This window comes from Diabrotica virgifera, chromosome 1, assembly GCF_917563875.1.
Source record: "Diabrotica virgifera virgifera chromosome 1, PGI_DIABVI_V3a".
In the NCBI taxonomy this organism is placed as follows: Eukaryota; Metazoa; Arthropoda; class Insecta; order Coleoptera; family Chrysomelidae; genus Diabrotica; species Diabrotica virgifera.
This window is the reverse complement of record NC_065443.1, coordinates 256,352,803-256,377,981: the sequence shown is the minus strand read 5'-3', so window position 1 is coordinate 256,377,981 and position 25,179 is coordinate 256,352,803. Positions and strand designations below refer to the sequence as shown.

The 25,179-nt window shown below is 34.7% G+C and overlaps 1 protein-coding gene across 1 annotated transcript in view; it reads left to right on the top strand.

Moving 5' to 3' along the window:
- Window positions 1–207: 207 nt before the first annotated feature.
- The window catches only part of LOC114330900 (juvenile hormone esterase-like), a 75,659-nt gene continuing 50,687 nt past the window's right edge, over window positions 208–25,179 (top strand). The window contains exons 1-2 of the mRNA XM_028280333.2: window positions 208–315; window positions 11,560–11,703. Coding sequence (XP_028136134.1) covers window positions 11,572–11,703 — 132 coding nt within the window. The 5' untranslated portion in view covers window positions 208–315; window positions 11,560–11,571. The remainder of the gene's footprint in view (window positions 316–11,559; window positions 11,704–25,179) is intronic.

Sequence of the window (25,179 nt, the reverse complement as noted above, 5' to 3'; positions counted from 1 at the left end):
TCGACTTTCCCAGTCTATTTCGCCAATCGTTAGCAGTTTGCTGCGTCGATCTTCTTCGTGCCTTCGTCCACACAATCCCTTCATCTTAGTCTTGGTCTACCCCTATTACTAAAGTGGTACAATATAGCACTGGGTCACCGAAAAATGTATGGCAATGAAAGAGCTCATAAACTTGCCAGAAAAGGATCAGCTGCAAAATAATTTTCAGACTTGGCAACGAGGTGTTGAAACGTACCAACAGCTGTGAATTTAGCAGTGAAAATTGACTAAAATTAGTGGGTGTAGTGCATATTTAATTTAAAAAGTGACAGAACTGTAAGTAGCGATAACATCTATTGACGCCGTCAAGAAAATTTCATGATATTAAAGTAACCATAAAAATTTTGAACCAAACAATAACCTAATTAAGTACCTAGTATCGTCAAATTCCACCAGGTAATAAAAACAGCAAACATCAAATTAGCAGATTTTCGAACAGTGTTGCCAGACTGTACGAAATATCTAGAAAAAGAACAAAGCGAAAATATTTCAATATGCATATTTGTTCTTCTGGGGACGGATAGTGAATAACCTTTGATCAGTTGAGGAGGCTGAACTCTCTTATGCTATCACCAGTGGCCAGGCCCGGCCCTAGTGATTTTGCCGCCCTGGGCAAGATCGGTGAGTGCCGCCCCCAGCCCCCCTTGGTATACACAAAAACTCAAAAATTTCACCATGGCTCTTAGTTTGCTGAAATATATCACTTAATGCATTAACGGTTGTGTCTATAATTTTTAAACAGAAGTCAACTTTATATCGCGTCTCTGGATCTAGATCCATACTTTCATCTTCAGGCTCATGGCCAAATTGTCTTTTCACTTACCTGTTTCTGGCTATTACTGTGCCTCCTTTTCGGGTTCTCAATTTCTAACTTTGATGAGCTCTTTTGCGTCTGTCAAATAGCCCTGGAATTTTAAATCACTTCTGAGAGACTTAAAATAGATTTCCGCTTTTTCTAATAAACTTATAGCTTGATACGCTCCCATATCAAAACTCTGAATACGCGACTACGTTGATGTGAAGTAAAATGTCATTCCATATTGCCACAGAGCAAAGAAAAGTAAAATCACGGATTTGATTTGCCAAACAGCTTGCCTCATGAGCAACCATTTTATCGTTGTTTTTTTTTTCATAGTGGTTTCTACAAGAGCATCGTACATTTCTTCAATTTGGTATCTAATAGGAGTAATTTCATCAATTATTCTACTTTTTCATCTAGTTTCGGACGAAGGTTTCAATTTTAGTTTATAAATACGATTTTTCAGCATAGTCCAATGATGAATAGATGCTGAGAAAAAGTTGTAAATTTTTGTCACTAAGGAAAAGAAAGAAACTGCAAACTGTGAGGCTTTAGCAGCATCGTTCACGACTAAGTTAAGTGAATGGCTAGAACATGGGACAAAAAATGCTCTAGGATTCATTTTCAAAATTCTGTTTTGAACTCCCAAGTTCTTTTCTTCCATGTTTGCCCCATTATCATACCCTTGTCCTCTCATATCTTCCAAAGGTATTCCCAGTTCATTCTGGGACTCTGTAACTCCCAAGCCAGTGGTTCCCACTACAGGCACAAATCCAAGAAAATGTTCTCGAATTTTAACACTTTGTGAACAAGAACCTAAGTCGACAAAATGTACAACAATAGTCATCTCTTCCACCCCAGCAATATCAGATGTACAATCTAAAATTATGCTATAATACTTTGCTTATTTCAAAAAGTTTAAAATTTTATTTTTGATTTGGTCATGGAGAAACTGAAAAATTTCGTTTTTAATACGTTTTCCAAGTAGTGATGCGGCTTCTTACTCCCATAAGTTATTCTCCTAATGTGCTCTTGTAAAACAGAATCAAAATTTTTAAAGAGCTCAAAAAGCTTAAAAAGATTACCATTGTTTATGTAACTGAAGAAAATGTTGTGCTAAGAACTGTATCATTGATATAAGTCGTTGTATTACATTTTTACAATGACTGGTTTCTGAATTTAGAACTTTTTGTGTTTCTTCATTTATGATTTTGGCCGATTCTAGTCTAATTGCTAGTTCTACCCACTGTCGCTGTGACTGTAGATGAGCTGGAGACTTAGTTAGCGTGGCTGGACAAACCCTCAGCCATATGTTTCTAATTATTATATCCATTTTCAGTAAAGTTAATTTTAAGTGAATTTCAGTGAATTTAGTTTAGTTCCGGTTCTACTATTTCTATTCGATGAAGATGAAGGCGGTGTTGTCGATTTTCCGTCGAATAAACATTGCAATTTTTATTGTTTCAGTTACTTATTTCTCGTTTTTATAGTTGCATTTTTGCCGCTCTTGTTTATAATATTGATTTTTTATAATATTAAAAACATAAGTTATGTTTCTGTAATTTCAAAAATTGGCTGTCCTCTAAAATTTGCCGTCCCTGAATTCTCCGCCCTAAGCGGGCGCCCAGTTCGCCCACCCCTGGGGACGGGCCTGCCGGAGTCTAAAATGGAGGACACGATGTTATATAAGATCCTGAAGAAACTTCAAACAATGGACGACCACAATAAACGAGTCGAAGGAAAGTTGGATAGTATATAATCGGATCTAAGGAAAGTATCCACAATTAATGAACAGTTGAAGATGGAAAACAAGGTAATGAAAGAAAAAATTGAAGTCCAAATGAAAATAATAGACATGCTAGAAAGAAACATCAGAAAGAAGAACGTAGTAGTGTACGAAATAGAGGAAGAACAAGGAAAATATTATGGAGAATTTAAAATCAAAATACAAATACTACAAATCAAAATACCCGGAACAAGAAATAACGGATCTAAAAAGAATAGGAAATCAAGATGGCCAAAAAATAAAAAACAGATATATACTGATGGAAATAAGGAACGAGACTGCCATATAGCCATAAGAACAGATGTACTGAAAAGGTCCAAATATCTTAAGGAACAAAAATATAAATAAGTAAAAATTTACCAAAGCAAGTAATCGCCGAAAAAAACAACTCATCGAACACATGAAAAAAGCAAGATAGGAAGGGTACCTGGCATAATTAAGGTACAATACACTATGGATAAACGGAGAAAGGCGACTAACTTAAAAGAGACGATATAAACGAGCCATCTAAAGCAATGTGCCCAACTTTGGAAAACAGTAAATCACAGAGAAACAAAAATAAAACTAGACCAGTGAGTCAAAGATACAAGTCGATACAAGTAAACTAAGGAACCCACTCATAAAACAACGGCTGACAGATGAAATTAATAACCGTTTAATGAATGTTAAAGAACAAATCCAGCAAAATACTGACATAAATAGATAAACGTCAAAAAGAAATTCTTACACCAACCAGATACAAAAAGAAACAATGGATCACAGAGGAAATGCTAGATTTAATGGAAGAAAGACGTCAACATAAAAACAGAGATAATCAGATGTACAAAAATGCGGATAAACAAATAAAATCCAAAATTAAGCAGGCTAAAAATAATGGTTAAAAGAACAATGCGCAGAAATAAAAGAACACCAGAAAAGATATGATAATGTTAACACACATACAAAAATTAAGGAATTAACACAGAACAACAGAAAAAGAAAACCGGGAATACTAAAAGATACAAATGGGAAATTTGTATTGAGTACTAACGAAAAATTAAAGAGATGTACAGAATACATAAATGAATTGTTCAAAGACAATAGAACAGAGCAGATGGAAGTCGAAGTAGAAGATAATACGGTTTTGAAGAAATTAAAAGAAGAAATTAAATCGGCATTAAAAAAACAGCAAAAATGGTAAAGCAGTAGGTTCAGACCAAATCCCAGTAGAAAGCTTAAAATGCATAAATGATGATATCGTAGACTTATTTAACACAGTGTACAAAACAGGAAACATACCAAAACAATGGTTACTCTCAACCTTTTGTGCTATCCCTAAAAATACAAACGCTAAAGATTGCAGTGAATACAGAACAATATCATTAATAAGTCACATTCTCAAATTATTCTTGAAAATAATGCATGGTCGTATAAATAAAAAACAAGAAGAAGAAATAGATGATAGTCAGTTTGGGTTCAGAAACGGACTAGGAACCAGAGAGGCGTTATTTGCTTTTAATGTGTTGGCTCAAAGATGCATGGACATGAATGTGGATGTGCATGTTTGTTAGGTTGATTTTGAGAAAGCTTTTGACAAAGTAAGACATGAAACATTATTCCAAATTCTAAAGACAAAAAACATAGACAAAGGGGACTTACGAATAATAACAAACCTTTACTGGAATCAAAGATCACAAATTGTAATAGATAACGAACCCAGTCCAGAAATTGAAATCAGGAGAGGAGTTCGGCAGGGATGTATTATGTCTCCACTACTCTTTAATGCATATAGTGAAGCCATTTTTGAAGAAGCATTGCTATCTCAAAGTGAAGGAATAATAATTAACGGAAGATCTATTAACACATAAGATATGCAGATGACACCGTGATTATGGCAAGCTCTGCTGAACAACTCCAACTACTACTAAACAAAACAAACAATTTCTGTGAAGAATATGGACTAAAAATGAAAAGACCAAATACATGATAATAACTAAGGAAACAAACATAAAAACAAGCATACATTTGGGAAATGTACCGATAGAAAGGGTTGATAAATACAAATACCTAGGAACCTGGATTTCAGAGAAAAATGATTAAACAACAGAAATAAGGACCAGGATAGAAATAGCAAGAAATGCGTTTGTAAAAATGAAAACAGTACTCTGCAACAAAGACCTTAGCTTAGAACTGAGAGTAAGAGCTTTGAGATGCTACGTGTTCTCGATACTACAATATGGACTTGAAAGCTGGACATTAAAGCAAGAACACGTAAATAAGCTGCAGTTATTTGAAATGTGTTGTTACAGAAGGATGCTTAGAATAGCATGGACACAGAAGAAAACGAACACGGAAGTATTGCGAGAAATGGGTAAAGAATGCGAAATAATAAACACAATAAAAATAATAAAGTTACAATATCTGGGACACGTAATGAGGGGACCGCGATATGAAATGCTAAGACTGATAATACATGGAAAGAAAAGAGGCGGAAGGAGTATAGGAAGAAGGAATGTGTCATGGTTAAAGAATTTAAGGGACTGGTTTACATGCAGTTCTATAGAACTCTTTAGAGCAGCGGTGGATAGAGTAAAGATAGTGATGATGATATCCAACCTCCGATTAGTAGACGGTATTTGAAGAAGAAGTGAGTCAAAAATCTCCCTTGGGGAGCCCAAACACAAAAGATAATACAGCGAAAATAACAAAGCTAAACAATACTACAAAATACTAGGAAAAAATACAGTAACTGATAAAAATCAGGAACAAAAATTGGCTATGAATAAGAAAGCGGTTGTAAAGAGTGTAATAAAAAACAAAAAGCATTAAATCGAAATAAAACAAAAAGTAGCAAGATAAGAATAGGAACATGGAATATCAAGACTTTATTACGAGCCGGAAAAATGAAACAGCTGGCGAATGAGATGAAAAAGTACAAGATCGAAACCTTAGCGCTACAAGAAATTCGATGAAAAGATCAAGGATCAATTGAAAAAAGAAAAACAAAATTTCCGGAGACACCAAACAGGGACATAATAGTACAGCTTTCCTAATTAGCAACAAACTAAGGGTCAAGGTGATAGATTTCAATGCAGTCTGTGGAATATTATCATCATCATCATCATCATCATGGTGTTACAGCCCTTAGAGAGCCTCGACCTCCTCAAGCGTTCTACGCCATTCTGTTCTGTCCCTTGCCTGCACTTTCCAGTTGCCGACTCCGATCTTCTCGGCATCTTGTGTTACCCCGTCCATCCACCTCAACTTTGGTCTATCCCGTCTTCTCATTTCCACGAGTTGAGCTGTTAGAATCCTTTTTATCATGTTCGATTCAGGGGCTAGGGCTACATGTCCTGCCCACTGCAGGCGATTTCGCTTAATTATAGTGATAATATCTTTTCCACCAAACGTTTGTTTGTAGATATTCTGCAGTTCAAAGTTATATCTACGCCTCCGTATTCCGTTCTCACAAACCGCTCCGAATATCTTGCGTAGTACCTCTCTTTCAAAAATTGATAGAGCGGATTCATCTGTTTTAGTTAGCCTCCATACCTCTGAACCATATGTGAGAACGGGGACTATCAATGTTCTATACAGCCTTATACGAGTTTTTCGAGACAGACGTTTGTTAGATAAGTACTTTGACAGACCATGATAACACCTGTTTGCAATTATTATTCGCCTTCTTATTTCCTCAGAGGTGTCATTACTGGGGTTAACCGATGTCCCTAGATATATGAACTCTTTGACCGCTTCGAAGTTTTGGTCATTGATGATTAGATCTGCATCAACATTTCCAGCTCTTGTGTTTGTGTTGGTCGCCATGAATTTTGCTTTATTTTGATTTATATGTAACCCCATTAGCTCTGCTGCTGCTACTAGATCGCTTAGGATTTCCGCAGTTCTCGTCCTGGTTCTTGTTATAATGTCCACGTCATCTGCATATGCAAGAATTTGGACTGATCTATTAAATATTGTTCTTTTGCTATCTAAATTAGCGTCTACAACTTTTTCTAAGGCTACATTAAAAAGCTGACACGCCAGCGCATCTCCCTGCCTTAACCCCTTATGTATTTCGAATGGGGTTGACGAGTGGTTTTGAATTTTTCCTGCTGATAGCATCTTCGCCATTGTCACTTTTATCATAGATATGAGTTTTTTTGGAATTCCCAACTCATTCATAGCATTGTAAAGACTTGGTCTTAAGACACTGTCATATGCCGCCTTAAATCGACAAATTCCTTCCATAAGAAATATTATCTTACTTCGGAATAAAAACAAGCAATCTAATTTAACATTCGTCAATGCTCCAACTGAGAATGCGAAAGAAGAAGACAAAAACGAGTTTTACGAGAAACTCGAAGAGATGTCTGAAAATGTACCCAAGAAAGACATATAAGTTTACTAGGCGATTTCAACGCAATGATAGGAAAGGAAGATATAAACAAAGACGTAGCTGGTAAGGAGACTCTCCACATAATTACGAATACTAATGAAATAATTCTTTGTAACCTAGCAGCAGCAACAGACACATTTTTATTATGCACACACAACTCAAACACAAAAAAGAGCATAAGGTAATCTGAGCATAAGGTATACTGACGGTAATCAAGTATTAGATTTAATCTATATTTAATCTATAATCTATACAGGGTGTCCCGAAAAGATTGGTCATAAATTATACCACAGATTCTGGGGTCAAAAATAGGTTGATTAAACCTCACTTATCTATATACAATAGTGCACACAAAAAAAGTTACAGCCCTTTAAAGTTACAAAATGAAAATCGATTTTTTTTAATATATCGAAAACTTCTAGAGGTTTTTTATTGAAAATGGACATGAGGAATCTTTATGGTAGCAGCATCTTAAAAAAAAATTATAGTGAAATTTGTGTACCCCATAAAAATTTTATGGGGGTTTTGTTCCCTTAAACCCCCCCAAACTTTTATGTACGTTCCATTTAAATTATTATTGTGGCACCATTAGTTAAACACAATATTTTTAAAACTTTTTTGCCTCTTGGTACTTTTTTCATAAGGCAGTGTTTATCGAGATATTTTGAATATTTGTCGAATCCACCACCGATTTGTATATGGTTAAGTATGATTATAGACACTTGTTAATAATCTGAAAATTTATTTATAACTTAAATTTTTTGGTATATTTTGAAAAAGAAGCCACATCTCGATAAAAGTTGACTTATCAAAAAAAGACTAAGAGACAAAAAAGTTTTAAAAACACTGTGTTTAACTAATGGTACCACAATAATAGTTTAATTGGAACGTACACAAACATTTGGGGGGTTTAAAGGAACAAAACCCCCATAAATTTTTTATGTAAATATAGTAAAAAAGTAACCGCATCTCGATAAAAACTGGCTTATCGAAAAAATAGTAAGAGGCAAAAAAGTTTTAAAAACGTTGTGTTCAACTAATTGTACCACAATAATGAATTAATTGGAACGTACACAAAAGTTTGGGGGGGTTCAAGGGAACAAAATCCCCATAAATTTTTTATGGGGTGGAAAAATTTCACTATAATTTGGTTTTAAGGTGGGCCTGTCATAAGAATGATACATGCCCGTTTTCAATAAAAAATCTTTGAGAGTTTTCGACATATTGAAAAAAATCGATTTTCATTTTGTAACTTCAAAGGGCTGTAACTCTTTTTATGAGCATATTTGTACTAAGGTAAGTTAAGTTCAACCGAACTATTTTTGACCCCAGAATGTGTGGTATGATTTATGACCATTCTTTTCGGGACACCCTGTATAATCAAGATTTAAAAGAAGTGGAAGAGAACAATTCAAGATGTCAGGTCGTATCGTTATGAAAACGAAAATTCTGACCACTTCCTAGTAATAGTAAATATCGAAATTAAATACCTAATTAAACACAAAAAGAAATACACGAAAAAAAAATTGGGATTTAAGGAAACTAGAGTCGGATACTGTTCAGAAAGATTATTCTAAATAGGTAGTTGGATGCAAATTTAAAAGTCTCGAACCATAATAACATAGAAGAAACGTGGAAAGAAATAAAAGGTCACATTCCGACAGCAGCAGAAAAAGTAATAGGATACAAAGAAATAAAAAGCAAAACGAATGGTACGAGGTACAACGAAGACTGCGAAACAGCAACCAAGGAAAAATATCTAGGTCGAAAGAAATATCTGATGACAGGTAGATAAGAAGATTTGGAACAAATTTGAAAATCAGGTTCAAAAACTGAAAAACACCTGTTCAGTATTTTTCAAAAATCTATCGAATTATCCCAAACACGACCCCCCATGGAGGGAGGTGGGGGGTAATTTTAAAATTTTAAATAGGAACCCCGTGATACTTCACGAAATAAACATCAGATAATAACAACCAAATACAACCCAATAGGGCAATAACCGCAAATTTAGCATCCATGCCTCCCCTACTATAAATACATTTTGTTCGAGACCTAAATTTTAAATTCCCTGTAAAACTTGCTTGTCACTGAAATTTTTATTTGAAAAATAAAATTATTTTTCATGGTTTATAATTATTCTTTTTTTTTATTTAAACAAAAAACCACATCAACCGCGCAGGGTTATTAGTGGATATAACAATACAAAGTATTACATTAAATAGAGTTATACAATTTGATGTCTTTTAAATATGTTAACACTGATGAAACTTTTTTGGTGAGGATTGTCTTGAGGTCATCGTCTGTGATTCTATGAGATCTTCTTTCGCTTAGCTTCTAGGTCTGTTCTTACAAAGATGGCTACTCCGCCACTTGCCTGTTGTGCTATTCTGTTTTTTGGAAAACATTGGTAGTTTTGAAGATTAATATTGGATTGCTTAAAATGAGTTTCTTGAAGACATAAGATCTTAGGGCATGTTTCATTTATTAGAAGTTTTAATTGTTCTAAATGGGTATAGAACCCATTGATATTCCACTGTAATATATAGGGGTTATACATTTTCGAGTTCTGACTGAGAATGTGTTTCATCGGTCTCTTCTGTGGAAGAGAAATTATTATGGCTTAGTTTCTTTCTTAATCGAGTTATATTATTTTTTAATTTTGAATTGTGGGTATAGGCGTGAACAAAATTAAGGATCTGAATTAATTCGGCTGTTTCGTTCGAATAGTTTCTTGAGGTTATTTCGGGATGTTTTGCGTTTAATGTGTTTTCGAGAAAGTTCCATATTTCGTCGAAGTTAAGGACAAATGGTGGTGATCTGTTTGCGATTTTGTCTTTAATTGTCTCTAGGGAAAGTAAAAGTTCATCTCGAGAATTTCTTTTAGACGTTTTTGTTTTTTTCTTTGATTTCCTTGTTACTGGAGAAGTGAAGATATGAGAATCGGACTGTGTGGTATTTTCGTTGATTTCTGGAGACGATGAGATGAGCCTTTTTAGATGTTTTGTGACGTTTGGAATAATTTTAGGTTGTGTTATTTCTAATGGAGTAAGATTGCTGGTCTTGTTGGAAGTTGATGATGTTGGGATTTTTAAAGTGTTTGTTTCATTTGTATTATTTGTAGGTCTTGACATGTTGTCAGTTTCTATGGTAGATTCTAATTGGTTATTAGAGACCTGTACGTCTGAGATCTGATCTAATATATTTTGGAAAGATGCTGGGTGATCGTTAGAGGTGGATATTAAGGCTTTGTCAGAAAGTTTTTGTTCTGTTTGGTTATAAGGTATATTTGTTATATATTGTGTGTTTTGGGAGGTTTCTGGAAGAGCTTTAGAAGAGGTTGGATTAGAATTGGTTGGGTCAGGATTTGTTGTATTAGAAGTGGGTGGATTAGAATTGGTTGAGTCAAGATTGGTTGCATTAGAAGTGATTGTATTGGCGTTGTCAGGACATTGTTTTTCCTGGTGACCAATAGTCTTGCATTTTGAATAGTTGAAGCCTTCTATAGAAAGGTATAGTCTGTTAGTGGTATTATCATGAGAGATCATGAAAGAATCGGGAATGGACATATTTTCTAAAGGTGTGATAAATGTTTGCTTCTAAAACTCAAGACATGGCTATATTCGCTTTCAGGCATTCCTACCCTAAGAAAAGTCATTTTAGAGACGGTGTTTATACCCATTTTACGTAGTTCTTGTTCAATTAACGTGGTTGGAACAGAAGGACCAGCGTTTGATATTATCAGTCTTTGAGCTGGAGTGATAAGTCTTCTTATTTCTACTTGAGTTTCTTTTATATTGACGTATTTGTGGGAATGCAGCAATGAATCAACCATATTTTTAGAGGAAAGATATATACATATTCTATTGTTGGCTATTCTGGAAGCGAAAGATACGTTACGTGGACCAACTATTGAACCGACGGCTATGATGTACTCTTGAACTTTGGTTCCTTCAATACTAGAAAGAACTATGGCTTCGTCTTTTGTTGGTTGTTTAAACGTGTTAACAACACTGGAATATGAGATGTGAGATGAAGTTTGGGTAGTGTTCATGGTGTTATTCGAAGTCATGTTTGATTAATTTTGGAGACGTTGCAAGGCCGGCCCTGTCGCCGGTTCAAAAACCGGTGTGGATCTTGGCCCAAAACTGGTCCTATTTATATTTCTTGGATATTTTATAGGTTATATTGTTATTAATATAAATATAATATGATGTGGTTTTTGGTACTCACGTCAGATTTGCGAGGTTTACATGGTGTTTCCACTATAACAATGTGGAGGAACTAACAAAATAATTTTAAATTGTGTTTTTATCATTTAAAAACTGATAAGTTTCGCAGCGGTTTACAGCGTGATGTATATTATTACTGTCAGGACCGTACTCCCCTATAATTATTCTCATAATTTGTTTTTAATGTAAATATTGCTTATTACTATGTAATTGTAATTGATTAACGTTTTTATCAGATAAGAATTCATTATTTGAACTGGTTGTGTCATTTACTTGATTCTTGAATAAGGTTACAACGCTAGTGCTCTAACTCGATTTATTGTTGCAGTATATCGGAAACATGGCTCCTGTGGTGCAACTAGCGGAGGGAAAAATTTCTGGAGGCACTAAAACAGATCTTCATGGAGAAAAGTTTCATTCCTTTTTATGTATTCCATACGGAAAAGCGCCCATAGGCGAATTAAGGTTTAAGGTAATTTATACATTATTTCAAATACTCAAACGTCAGTTTAAGGCCATTTTTAAGGCTGCAATTTTTGCGTTGCGTCTTCCTTACATATAAGTTTTGAACAATTTCCGCACTTTGTTCTTAGGAAGATTAACACCAATCACACTTAGACCAGAGCGGATCAGTTTTGAGGTGGACGTGAGACTTGGCATTCGGATTTTTGCAGACGAAATTAGGTGACAACTTCAATAATTATAATTGACTTATGCTCTTTCTCAAATATGCCCGGAACATTAATAAAAAAATTTAAATATGTATATAAAAATTTCGAAAAATATCGATTTTTTTCTACTTTCATTGTTTATAACTTTAAAACGATTCATTTTGGAACAAAGTCGTAGAAAAAGAAAATAAAAAAATACGAAAAAATTTTTTTTTAAGAAACGCTTTTCTTTAGTTACGAGTGACTAAAATTAACAATATTATAACCATAATATCATAACCAAACACGGTACTGTGTAGAACGTTTTTAAAATCGCTCGTAGTTATTTGCTATTTTTACAAGGAAATAGTTATTTTTGTATTGTTTAATTGGCATCAATTTAATCGTCTAATTATAGTGGTAATATTAGTGAAAAATTAAAATCTGTGCAACATAAATTAAGCGAGTAATTAGAAGATATCTGGAAGCTGTTCTGCCGTATAAACAGGTTAGTCAATAATTGTTTATCGTTACCAAGGTCAAACAGCTTTAAATATGAGTGATTGCCAGAATTGTCGATCAGCTTTAGGGTCTACGCCAACAACAATGTGTGACGGATGTCGATCTACTGTTCATTTGAAGTGTGTTGGAATGCAATCCGCCGAAGATGTTAGAATGACTAGAAATAAATCACGAAGCGTTAAGATTCTTTGTAATAATTGTTCAGGAAATATTGGTAATCTTGATCAATTAAAATCTTTTTTTGAAGGCTTTAAAAATGAGTTTGAAACTAAAATGTCAGAATTAAATAAAAAGTTTGATGATCTAAGCACACAAATTACAAACCAAAAGATGTCACCACAAACTTTTGAAGAAGTTGTTTCGGAGGCAACTGAGAGGATGGTGCGAGCTCAGAATATAATTATTGTTGGTGCTCCAGAAAGTACAGGCAGTATCGATCAACGTAAAAAGCATGATGAAGAATTAGCATCCGATATTTTGGGGGTAGTGTGTGGGAATTCAACCCCACATATTCCTGTTAGCATAACCAGAATTGGCAAACCTTCACCCAATAGACCAAAATTAATGAAACTTTCATTTAACAATGCATCAATTGCAAAGGATATTCTTAAACGCAAGAACTCATTAACGGGAACCCGTTTTGATAAATTTATTATTAGAGATGATAAAACACCTAAGCAAATGGAGTATTTGGATCAGTTGAGAAAGGAGCTAAATGATCGAAAGGCTAAAGGCGAGACTGATATTACTATAAAGTTCATCAGAGGAACCCCCTCTATTGTACCATCAAAAAACTGAAACAGTCAAATTTTCTTAATTTCTCTATATCTTATACTAATATTGATTCTTTAATGGCAAAACTCAATGAATTTGTTCCTTATATGGATTTAGAGAAGCCTGCTATTATGCTTATAACAGAATCCTGGCTTAAACCACATATACCTAATTCTATCATAGATGTACAAGGTTATACTATATTCCGCAACGACCGGCTTTCGACTGGAGGTGGAGTATGCATTTATGTGTTAGATTCTGTTTTTTCTCAATTTACAGTAACTGTTTTACCTTCCAATATTCCTGGCTTCGAGGCAATATGTCTTCTCTTTCATAATAAACACTTATCTTTTACGATTTGCTGTGTTTACAGACCGCCTGATACTGCTTATAATAATTATGTTCAACTTATTAATTTTTTATCCGTTCTAGCTTCAACTTACAAAAACCTAATTATTGCCGGTGACTTCAATCATAGAGATTTAAAATGGCCACATCCTGTACCTCAAAATGCTTCATCTAGACTTCTTCTTGATTTTGTACAAGATTCACATCTCCAACAAATCGTTACTGAACCAACTCGTTTCCGTTCTGGGCAGCAACCCTCCATCTTGGATTTAATTATTACTTCTGATAATGATTTAATAAACAATCTAGAATACTATCCCCCTTTTGCTAAATCCGATCATGCAATTCTTCAGTTCCAAATGCAGTTAATTCTTGTTACTGATCCAAAAAAACTATACTCATCAAGATATTTTATTGATTATAGAGGTATTAATCATGATGTGTCACTGGTTGACTGGGCTTCCGCCCTGTCGTTACCAAATGTACAGGAAAACTGGAATATTTTTCATGAACAATGTAGCAACATCATAAAAAAGAATACAAGCTCAAGACTTATAACTACATTTCCTTCTAAACCCTGGATTAATTGGGATATTCAAAGACTGATTAAGAGAAAGAAAGCTCTTTGGCAAAAGTATCAAAGATCACGTTTGGAGAATGATTTTGTTACGCATAGGAAAGTTGCCAATCTATTGAAAATAAAAATTTGCAATGCTAGGAGAAACTATGAAAAAAATATTATAGACAGCAATAATCCAAAGAAGTTTTATAAGTATATTAGAACTTCCATAAACACAAAAGTTTCTGTTCCTCAATTAAAAACAGACTCAGGTGATATTACAAATGATGATTTGAAAGTGGCTACAACTTTTGCTAGGAGCTTTTACGGATCTTTTACTTTAGAACCTGATGGCCCGCTCCCAGACTTACATTATGAACCCGTAAATCATAGTTCTATTACCTCAGTAGAATTTTCTCCTGATGATATTTTTAAAAAACTTAAAGAACTTGACACCAACAAATCTCCAGGACCAGATAATCTTTCTCCTACTTTCTTGAAATCATGTGCAAATGCTCTTAAATATCCACTCCATTTGCTTATGGAACAATCATTCCACTCTGCTACTCTGCCGCTAATTTGGAAAGAAGCACGGGTGAAACCAATCTTTAAGAAAGGAGATAAACTCGACCCCAAAAATTATAGGCCTGTTAGTCTCACTCCAGTTATATCCAAAGTTATGGAATCAATTATTGTGGATAATTTACACATATTTTTGAACCAGCATCAAATAATCCCGAACGAACAACATGGCTTTACCAGTGGAAGATCGGTTGTTACCAACTTGTTATGTTGCCTAAATGACTGGACTGCCGAAGTAGATATGGGACAGGATATTGATATTATCTACTTAGATTTTAGCAAGGCTTTCGATAAAGTTCCAAGGGAAAGGCTTTTGAAAAAATTAAACAGGATTGGAATTCGCGGGCAACTGTTAAACTGGATTTCAGCCTTCTTAAGTGAAAGAAAATTTTCAGTAAGAATACAGTCTTCAAGTAGCCCCCTATATGACGTGATAAGTGGAGTCCCCCAAGGATCTGTTTTAGGGCCACTACTGTTTAATATATTTACATCGGAGCTAAAATACATCATTTCATCAAAGTTTTCGGTTTATGCGGATGACACAAAGCTGTACAACAATCCTAAAATAAACTCTCAGTGTTTGCAAAAAGACTTGGACAGCATTTCTCGATGGTGTACTGACTGGTTGCTACCGCTTAATATAGAAAAATGTGTCGTTCTTCATCTCGGCAAGAATAACCCTCGGTTAAATTATTTTATTAACGGCACCGTTTTAAAAAAGACCGATTGTCACTCTGATCTCGGCGTGTTAATAGACTCACAATTGTCCTGGACTCCTCAAACGTTGCAACAGTGTAATAAAGCCAATCGCATGGTATATCTTATTGGTAAAGTTTTTTCGTCCTGTGACAGTCGAACCTTAGCAAAATTGTATAAAACTTATGTGAGACCTATATTAGAATTTGCTAATTCAGTGTGGTGTCCGGTTCTTCAGCGTGATGTAAATATGCTGGAAAATGTACAGCGACGAGTAACTCGGATCCCGTATTCATTGGTGCGTCCCTCATATGAAGATCGTTTAAGGATCATGGATTTAGTTCCATTATCCGCCCGCAGACTTAGAGGCGACTTAATTACAACATTCAATTCATTTCATTACGAAACTTCTTCACTCAGAAATTTCTTTACAATAAATACAGATGAGCGGTTAAGAGGCCATCCCAGAAAGCTAAGAAGAGAACTCTGCAGAACCAACATCAGGTTAAACTTTTTATCAAATAGGGTTGTTTATGCTTGGAATTCATTACCGGCTTATGTCGCTATGGCTCCTAGTACAAATAGTTTTAAGAATAGACTCGATAATAATTGATTGTATTTTTAATTTAATTATATGTAAATCAGCATAAGTGTAAAACAGCTAAGTACCAAAATTTGTTTAGCTTTGAGAGTATAATAGGATTCTAATCCTCTATTCTTATTGAATGTTAATAATAATAATAATAATAATAATATTATAAAAAAATCAACTAAAAAGCAAAAAATAAAAAAAAAAAAAAATTAAAAAATCTAACACATCCGTCAAAGAAAAGCGTGGTGATTCAATAAAATTGTGTTTTGACTGGGAAAGTTTTGGGGTAGTTCTGATTTCTTTCATTATATATGGATTTTGGGCTGCTGAATCCGAATATGAGGTTTGCGGACAAAATTTCGTGACGGAACATTGAAAAAATAGCGAAAAAAAGGGAAAAATTTCTGCTTTTTCTCGCTTTTTTGCTTAAATCTCGAAAACTATTAACTTTTAGTAAATGATCTGTTAACATAAATTAAAGTACTTAAAATTATCTACAAACATCACTATTTACTTTTTTTTCAGACGAACCGTTCGGTCTAAAGTGCAAGTTGAACATTGCGAATTTTGAATGGTCTCTGCAAAACCCACTTTAGTTTTTATTAGAATGCTGTCATTTGATAAATTTCTCCTAGATTCTTATAGGTCTGGATCCCGCGTATGAAAAAAAAGTTGATTAATAGCAAACTGAAAATTTGTTAATAGCTTAAGGGTGTCTAGTCGGACAAACTTTGATATATGGGAACACTGGAACAGGGGAAGTTTTAATTGCGGAACAGGTTAAAAATTTGGAACGGTCAGACCACGAAAACGGCACATGTATTTTGTCCGACAGAACAGACTTAAACTCTACGAACAGAGATTAAAGCCTCATGCAAAAATCAGACTGCTATTTATCACCAAATGGGCGTTTTAATGAGTGGAACATGTAGAATGTGTCAAATGACAGGAATTATGACAGGTGATATATATAGTAGTCTGATTTTTGCATGAGAGTTTAATCTCTGTTCGGAGAGTTTAAGTCTGTTCTGTCGGACAAAATAAATGTGCCGTTTTCGTGGTCTGACCGTTCCAAATTTTTAACCTCTTCCACAATTAAAACTGCCCCTGTTACAGTGTTCCCAAATATCAAAGTTTATCCGACTAGACACCCTTAAACTATTAACAAATTTTCAGCTTGCTCTTAATCAACTTTTTTTTTCATACGCGGGATCCAGACCTATTATAAATACATAATACATTTCTACTACTTATAAATAAATAAGAATTATGTCCAATATTTCTTCTTTTTTTAATGACAGAGTAAGATTAATTAAGCTGTTAATAGCGTGAGGTCGTAAAAATTACAATGATGTAAAAATGATTAACGCTTACTTGAAGAAAGTTGAGGAGTATAGGGAGCAAGTTCAAAGACGTTCTACTGCACCACCTTTTAATTTCAAAACTCAATGTTTTATGTGTGGTCTCGTCATAACACTGGAGTTTATAGAACAGCAAAGTAAAAAGACAACCAACCGCAATATGGTGTATCAGGTTCGAGTTTTAAAATTTAGAGAAACTGTTATAAAACGAGCAAAAGAACGTGATGATCAGTATGGCAAAGCCATAATCAAACGCCTTTTGCCTGTCTCAGACTTAGTAGCCTCTGATTGCCGGTATCATAGTTTATGCATGAGAAATCTGTACAATCGCCCAGTCACTCAAAAAAAGATTAAAAAGTCGGGTCCATTTGCCGATGATGTTGAAAGAGCAATGGAAGGTATTTACAATTATTTAGAGAATAGGGATGGGGAGTACCAATTTTTGCTCGATGAGTTGATCGACCAAATCAAGGGTAAATATCGTCCTGACAAAAAGACAGCCAAAGCTCATCTACTCAAAAAATACGGAAGCGATATAATTATTACCATGTCCCGAAACAAGAAGTCGGTCGTTTGTTTCAAAGACACAGGTTACAAAATCTTGAACGACGCTTGGTACCACCAAGCATTAAAAAATGAAAAAGAGGAAAGACTACGGATTGTTCAGACGGCTGCTGCCATTATTGTTGAGAATGTCCGGAGCCAGGTTTATGAGACACAGGAATACCCCCCCACCGGATAAGTTTTTAGAAGGAAATGAAGAACTAATTCCTGAAACACTACGTACATTTATGGAAAAAGTTGTACTTCATAAAAAACGTGAGGGTATGATAACTGGAAGAAGAAAAGCAACGCGCTTGCTGATAGTCTTGTAGCGGCAGTAAGGCCCAGATCATTCGTCTCACCAGTCCTTGTAGGGTTGGCCGTGTTGCTCTACAAAAAGTACGGATCAAGAAAATTGGTTGATGTAGTTTCCTCTTTGGGGTTTTGTTCATCCTATAAAGAAGCTATTTGTCTGAAACAATCAGCAATCGCAGGCGATCTGCAGAAAATTGACTAGCCGTGCTTTACACAGCAGGTGTAAGATAACGCTGATTTTAAAGTACATAAAATCGACGGATACAACACTTTTCACGTCATGGGTGGCATTTCTTGTATTGCACCAAAATATGCAGTAGCACCTAACCAATCCATTCCTCGGTTAAAAACGAAACTCACGCCTGAGATTTATGCAAGTCAGGGAGCTGTTCAACTAATTCATTTTGAAAGGACAAAATCTCAAGGTTTACCAGAAATCAAGATAATAGATCCGAAGGGAATGTTCACACCAACTGAAACTGTGACTCCATCTGTGCCTGATCTTCTGTGGCTTTATGGGAAAAGTAGAGATATTCCCGGCCTCTTAGGATGGAATGGATTCATGGAAGCTGTCACAAGAAACATGCCATATGAACTAACATTTATTGTTTACCAGCTATTTATCAACGCTCCTCCAAGTGATTATGATACAATATTTACAGAATTGTTGAACGGAGTAGAGAAAATTAAATCCTTGAAGCAAGTTACATGTCTGGTGACATTTGACCAACCCCTCTACCTCAAGGCAAGAGACATCCTTGCTAGTCGTCCCGATGATCCTGATCTGTCAAATGTTGTTATAAGGCTCGGAAAATTTCACTATTGATGTCCTGCATGGGGGCAATTGGTTACATTATGCAAGGTGGTGGATTGGCTGAACTTTTCAATACCATATATGCGGCAAAATCAACCGAAAAAATTATGTCTGGTCACGCTTACACAAGGGCAGTACGAACTCACAGAACTCTGGCCAAAATAGTGATTAAGTCAATGGCCCTATCATCAACAATGGTGAATCAATTAGAGGAGATCTTGTTCAACTTAGACAGAACAGTGATTCTTTCTAATGATGTAAAAAATATTGTAAAATATGTGCCAGAAGAATTTAAATCCAAGCTTCAACTGTTGGCAGAACGTGGCCCCCTGTCTGGCGTGTTGTGATACTGAATTTGTACAATTTCGACTTTTTTTTCTGTTTACTACTTGTGCAGAAAACTAGCAGAAATGTATCAAATGACAGCATTCTAATAAAAAATAAAGTTTTGGAATGTAAAATTGGGTTTTACAGAGACCGTTGAAAATTAGCAATTTTCAACTTGCACTTTAGACCGAACGGTTCATCTGAAAAAAAAGTAAAAACTGATATTTGTAGAGAATTTTATGTACTTTAATTTTTGTTAACACACCATTTACTAAAAGTTAATAGTTTTCGAGATTTAAGCAAAAAAGCGGGAAAAAGCAGGAATTTTTCGCTTTTTTCGTGATTTTTTCAATGTTCCGTCACGAAATTTTGTCCGCAAACCGCAGATTCGGATTCAGCAGCCCAAAATCCATATATAATGAAAGAAATCAGAACTACCCCAAAACTTTCCCACTAGGGGGCTCGTAGAGTACAAATTCAGTGAATCATGACGCGTGTTCATCGAATAAACGGTTTTCGCCCCACGCTTTTCTTTAACGAATGTGTTAGATTTTTTTAATTTTTTTTTATTTTTTGCTTTTTAGTGGATTTTTTTATAATATTTTTAATTTTAGTCACTCGTAACTAAAGAAAACCGTTTCTTAAAAATTTTTTTGTATAATTTTGTATAATTTATAATTTTGTATAATCTTTGTATAATTTTTAAATTACTTGGTCTAGTAAGTACACCCCCATAGTGGGCATTCATAAGTCCATACAGGTCTTAATATTTGTTCATAAAGTAATAACTTATTATGCATCGACAATGTGAAGTTTCTTACAACTAGCCAATACACTTTTTGCATATATCTTTCTTTTGCCTTTCATAGCCCCAAGGCTATACGTTTCCTTCTTGTTTTTTTGTAGAGCACTTTCAGCTGATTCTAAAAAAATTAAAATGGATGGTAATTTTTCTATTCTTTATAATTAAACATCAAAATAAATAGGCACTATTTACAGATAATAATATGCATAAATGATTAGTTTCATAAAGAATAAAGAAAATTGAAAACGGATTTTATAATACTTACATAATTGTTTAAACAAAAGACATCCAGCCAGAGCAAAGCTAACATACAGAACAGCAAAAAAAGCCACTATATAATTCTAATTCTAATTTCCATTTTCCATCCAATCATAAATTTTTAGGTTATCGTGAAATGTGAAAATGTGATGACCACACGGCATGCGACCCTACTTACATAGAACACGCGCGGCAAATTTGAAAATGAACGCAAATTGAATAGTAAATGGCCTCATTTAAAATATAGGACATTGGTAGTATGTTCATAGAATGTCTTGTGGTAACATTCCATCAATAATTTAATCAGATGTTCACCGAATATTCCTTGAATATCCAGGACATTAAAACATTAATAGAACTTTGATAGTAGATTCCTGGAATGTTTTATGTTGTTAGGATACTCGCATACAGTTCTCTGAATAGATAATTACAGGGAACTCATCGCAAACTAATCACAATCCATGGAAAGCCACGAACCAACTACGAACCAACTTGTGCGAAGTGTAATGCAAATAATTCATTTAATGTGTAATTTGATCTCAAAGTCACGTTCTTAATGTAAATAAAGGCAGGAATTATTTGTTTATCAACAATAAAATAAAAGTTAATAACATTGTGTTTATCACGTTTCTTATCTCTAGGAACACGTGATTCACACAATCTCGATTCGACGACACGTGATTTACTACCGCCAGGTCGTGGTTCGTAAAGAGTGACGAATGCACAGCTCGTAAGCGGTTCGTCCAGCCGTACAAATTATACGAATATAGCGTTCGCATACAGTTCAGCTCGCCGAGTACACAGCAGTATGTGTACCCGGCTTTATGCAGAGATGTTTCTGGTGGACATAATATACAGCATCTTCTTTGATTTTATTGATTGTTACTTACAATTATTTTGTTAATTTTTTTTTGGTTAAAGTTCTGTGTTAAAGTTTTGGCTAGTTTTTTATGTTTTACTATCTTCTTCTTCTTCTTCGTCTAGCCATTCACGTCCACATCTGAACATAAGCCTCTTCAAGTCTTCCTTTCCATTGTTTTTTGTTGTACGCTACTTGTAGCCAATTTTACCCGGAAGTTCGTTTCAGATCATCTGTCCATCTCACAGGAGGTCTGCCTCTGGATCTTTTGTGTTGGTATGGTTTCCAGGTTAGAATTGTTCTGTGCCATTTATTTAGATCGTTCCTAGCTACATGTCCAGCGTATTCTCATTTCAATTTTAATGATTTTTGTACCACATCGGTGACTTCTTTGGTTTTCTGTCTTATCCTTGTGTTTGTTTTCCTGTCCTTAACCCGGCACCTGCCACGTGGCTTTGCAAGGCGCCAACTGCCACGTGGGGTGCTCACAGCACCCCTTAAAAATTTTCTGTGATCTACTTGTTTAAGAAACAAAATAATGTGTTGAGTAACACAAGAATATAAAAAAACATGTTTTATTAACTTATTAGCTATTAATATGTTATAAAAGTTAAAAAATAAAATGAAAAAGGTGTTATAAGCAAATTAGGAAGTGCCAAGCCATAATAAATGAAGTCAAGTAAAATGTCTAAAAAAATTAATATTTAGTGAGTATAGGGTCTATATTAATACTTTAAATCAGTTATTTCAATTAAAAATGTAAATTTGACCTGTTTATCAAAAATACAAAAAAAAATTTAAAACTTAAAGTGCCAGATGATGACACCCCAATTCGATTTTAGTGCTATAAGTTCAGAATGACACTAAATAACCACTTCAAACACTAACACATCTATGCTATATAATATTATAGAAAGCTACTATGACGCACAGCTCCGTTACCAAACTTGAAATACCAAATATTTGATAAAAATGTGTTATGGGGTGCTGGTAGCACCCCACGTGGCAGGTGCCGGGTTAAGTGATATGCCAAGCATTGTTCTTTCCATCCCGTGTTGAGTGACTCCGAGTATGTTCATATTCTTTTTTGTGTTTGTCCATGTTTGTGCCCCATATGTTAATATCGGAATAATCTTCTTCTTCTTTAGGTGCCTTGTCTGTATTCAGACGTTGGCCGCCATCATGTTTACAATTTCCTGAAATCTCTCTCTATCGGCTGCTGCGCGAAATAATTCTTCTACTGTGCAGCCACACCATTGTCTAATATTACGCAGCCATGAAAGTTTCTTTCGACCAATCCATCTCTTTCCCTCCACTTTTCCTTGTATTATAAGGCGAAGCAGATGGTATTTAGGTCCTCTAATTATATGGCCGAAGTATTCTGTTTTTCTCCTCTTTATGATGCTTATGAGCAGACGTTCCGAATTCATCATTTGAAGAACATCTTCATTGGAAGTGTGCGAAACCCACGATATCTTTAGGATTCGTCGATAGCACCACAATTGGAATGCTTCTATTTTGTTTAGCATTGTGGTTTTTAACGTCCATGTCTCACAACCATACAATAGGATAGACCACACATAACATTTCAGCACCTTCTTTCGAATATTCATCGACAGGTTTCTATTACATAAAACTGGTTTCCAGGTCATAAAAGCCTTCCGTGATATTTCGATCCTAGTTATTATCTCTTCATCAGAGTCACAATTTACATTTAACCAGCTGCCAAGGTACTTGAAATGATTTACCCGTTCTAACTCCTCTCCATCAAGAGAAAGCTGACCTTGATCTATATTAATCTTTCCAACTGCCATCCACTTTGTTTTTGAAATGTTGATTTTAAGGGCTCTCCGATAGCTTGCTTCACTGACTAGATTTAGTAGTGTCTGAAGATCTTGTAAATTTTCAGCAAGAATGGCTGTATCGTCAGCGTATCTAATATTGTTGATTACTTCTCCGCCTAGCCTTACTCCCTCTTTTCTGTCATCCAAAGCCTCCCTAAAGATTTCTTCAGAGTACAGATTAAAAAGGGTGGGTGATAAAACACAACCTTGTCGTACTCCACGTTTTATCGGCAGTTTTTCAGTACGACTGTCTCCAATTTGGATAGAGGCTACTTGATTGTAATATAAGTATTTCAGCAGTCTTATATCGTAGTGGTCAAGTCCTGCTGCCTGCAGGCAATCGAAAAGTGTATCATGTTGTACTCGGTCGAATAAAACAAATGAAGTCGATGAAACAAACATAAACGTTCTTTCGGAATTCACAACTTTTTTGTAATAGAACGCGCATACAAAATAGTGCTTCTCTAGTTCCTAGGCCATTTCTAAATCGAAATTGCTTATTACCCATTCTAGTTTCGCACAGAAGGAATACTCGGTTTTGTATAATACGTAAAAGTATCTTAAGTGTGTGACTCATCAAACTGATTAGTCTAAAATCGCTGCATTTGGTGGGCCTGCTTTTCTTTGGTAATGTTATAAACAGTGACTCCAACCAATCATCTGGTATTTTTCCTTCGTTGTAAATTTTGTTAAAGAAAGTAGTCAAGTAGGTAATGTTTTCCTCATCCAAAAGTTTAAGTAGCTCAACAGGGATTTGATCTGGTCCAGGTGCTTTATTGTTTTTGGCTTGTTGTATTGCTTTTATGACTTCTGACTTCAGTATACTGGGACCTCTGTCTAATTGGTTGTCACAGATAGTATTTGGAGCATTTTCTCGAGAAGCATCGTCAAAAAGGTCACTGATGTGTCTCTCCCATTCTTTGCACTGTTGTTCGTGATCACAAATTTTTCCGTCTGCGGTTTTAAGTACGTGAGCATTTTTCTGTTTTCTAATTCCGGAGGTATATTTAATTTTCTTGTGGAGGTTGAAACTGTCATGCTTTTTTTGGAGGTCTTCTATTTCTTTACATGAATTCTCGAGCCAGGATTCTTTGGCCTGTTTAATTTTTCTTTTTATGAGTTTGTTAATTTCACGGTATTTGATAATATTTCTATTTTTGTATTTTCGTCGAACTTCCATCAAGTCTAGAATTTCTTTGTTCATCCATTCATTTTTTGCCAACATTGTAGGTGTTTTTAAAGATTCCCTTACGTCCTCTAAAATCGGAATAATGCATGCATCAAAATCTTTAGACCTAAGATCTAGTTGAATTTGCTGATTTCTGAGTATACATTTCAGTTTGCCGAATGCTGCCCAAGCTAACTTTCTTCTTCTTTTTATTTCTTCTGTTTGAATCTCCCTATTTAGTATTATTTTTTGTCCCAAGTATATATATTCTTCAACTTTTTTTCTTCAACTTGAAAAGTTAAAGAATAAATTACAAAGTTAATCAAAATTAATTTATAAACCAATGACACAAATTCTGATTAAAATAAGACATGCTCGGATAATTTTGATAGATATATTGTGGATCGCTCTTTACTATCATCGTACCTACATCATGATTATTATAAAAAATTCCACATTAGACATTCCACTTACATAAAATATTATCGATTATAAAATCAGTGACCGCAATTTTATGAGTTCAATTTTTTTTACTTTACGTCGATATGCAAAAATTACGTGTGAATTGTAGATATGAACTATTTTACATTTTTATATTGTTTTTAGTTACCTACACTGTCCAACAATAAATATAATATAGATTTTGCTCTTTGGAATAAAAATGATTGTTTCTAAATATTTGGAGTACCTATCTATGCTCGATATAAACTTCGCTTTGTTCCATCACGTAACACTTCTTCTTAGATGCATATATTACAGTTACTATATTTGCTGGGAATAAGCCACATTTATGATATGTATATTTATGATATATAATTGTAAGAAGAGGCTTATTACCTACAAAAGTGGACAACATCAATCCCAAATAGACTACTTCATGATAAGGAAAGAAGACATACGTGAATGCAAGGACTGCAAGGTAATAGTTAGT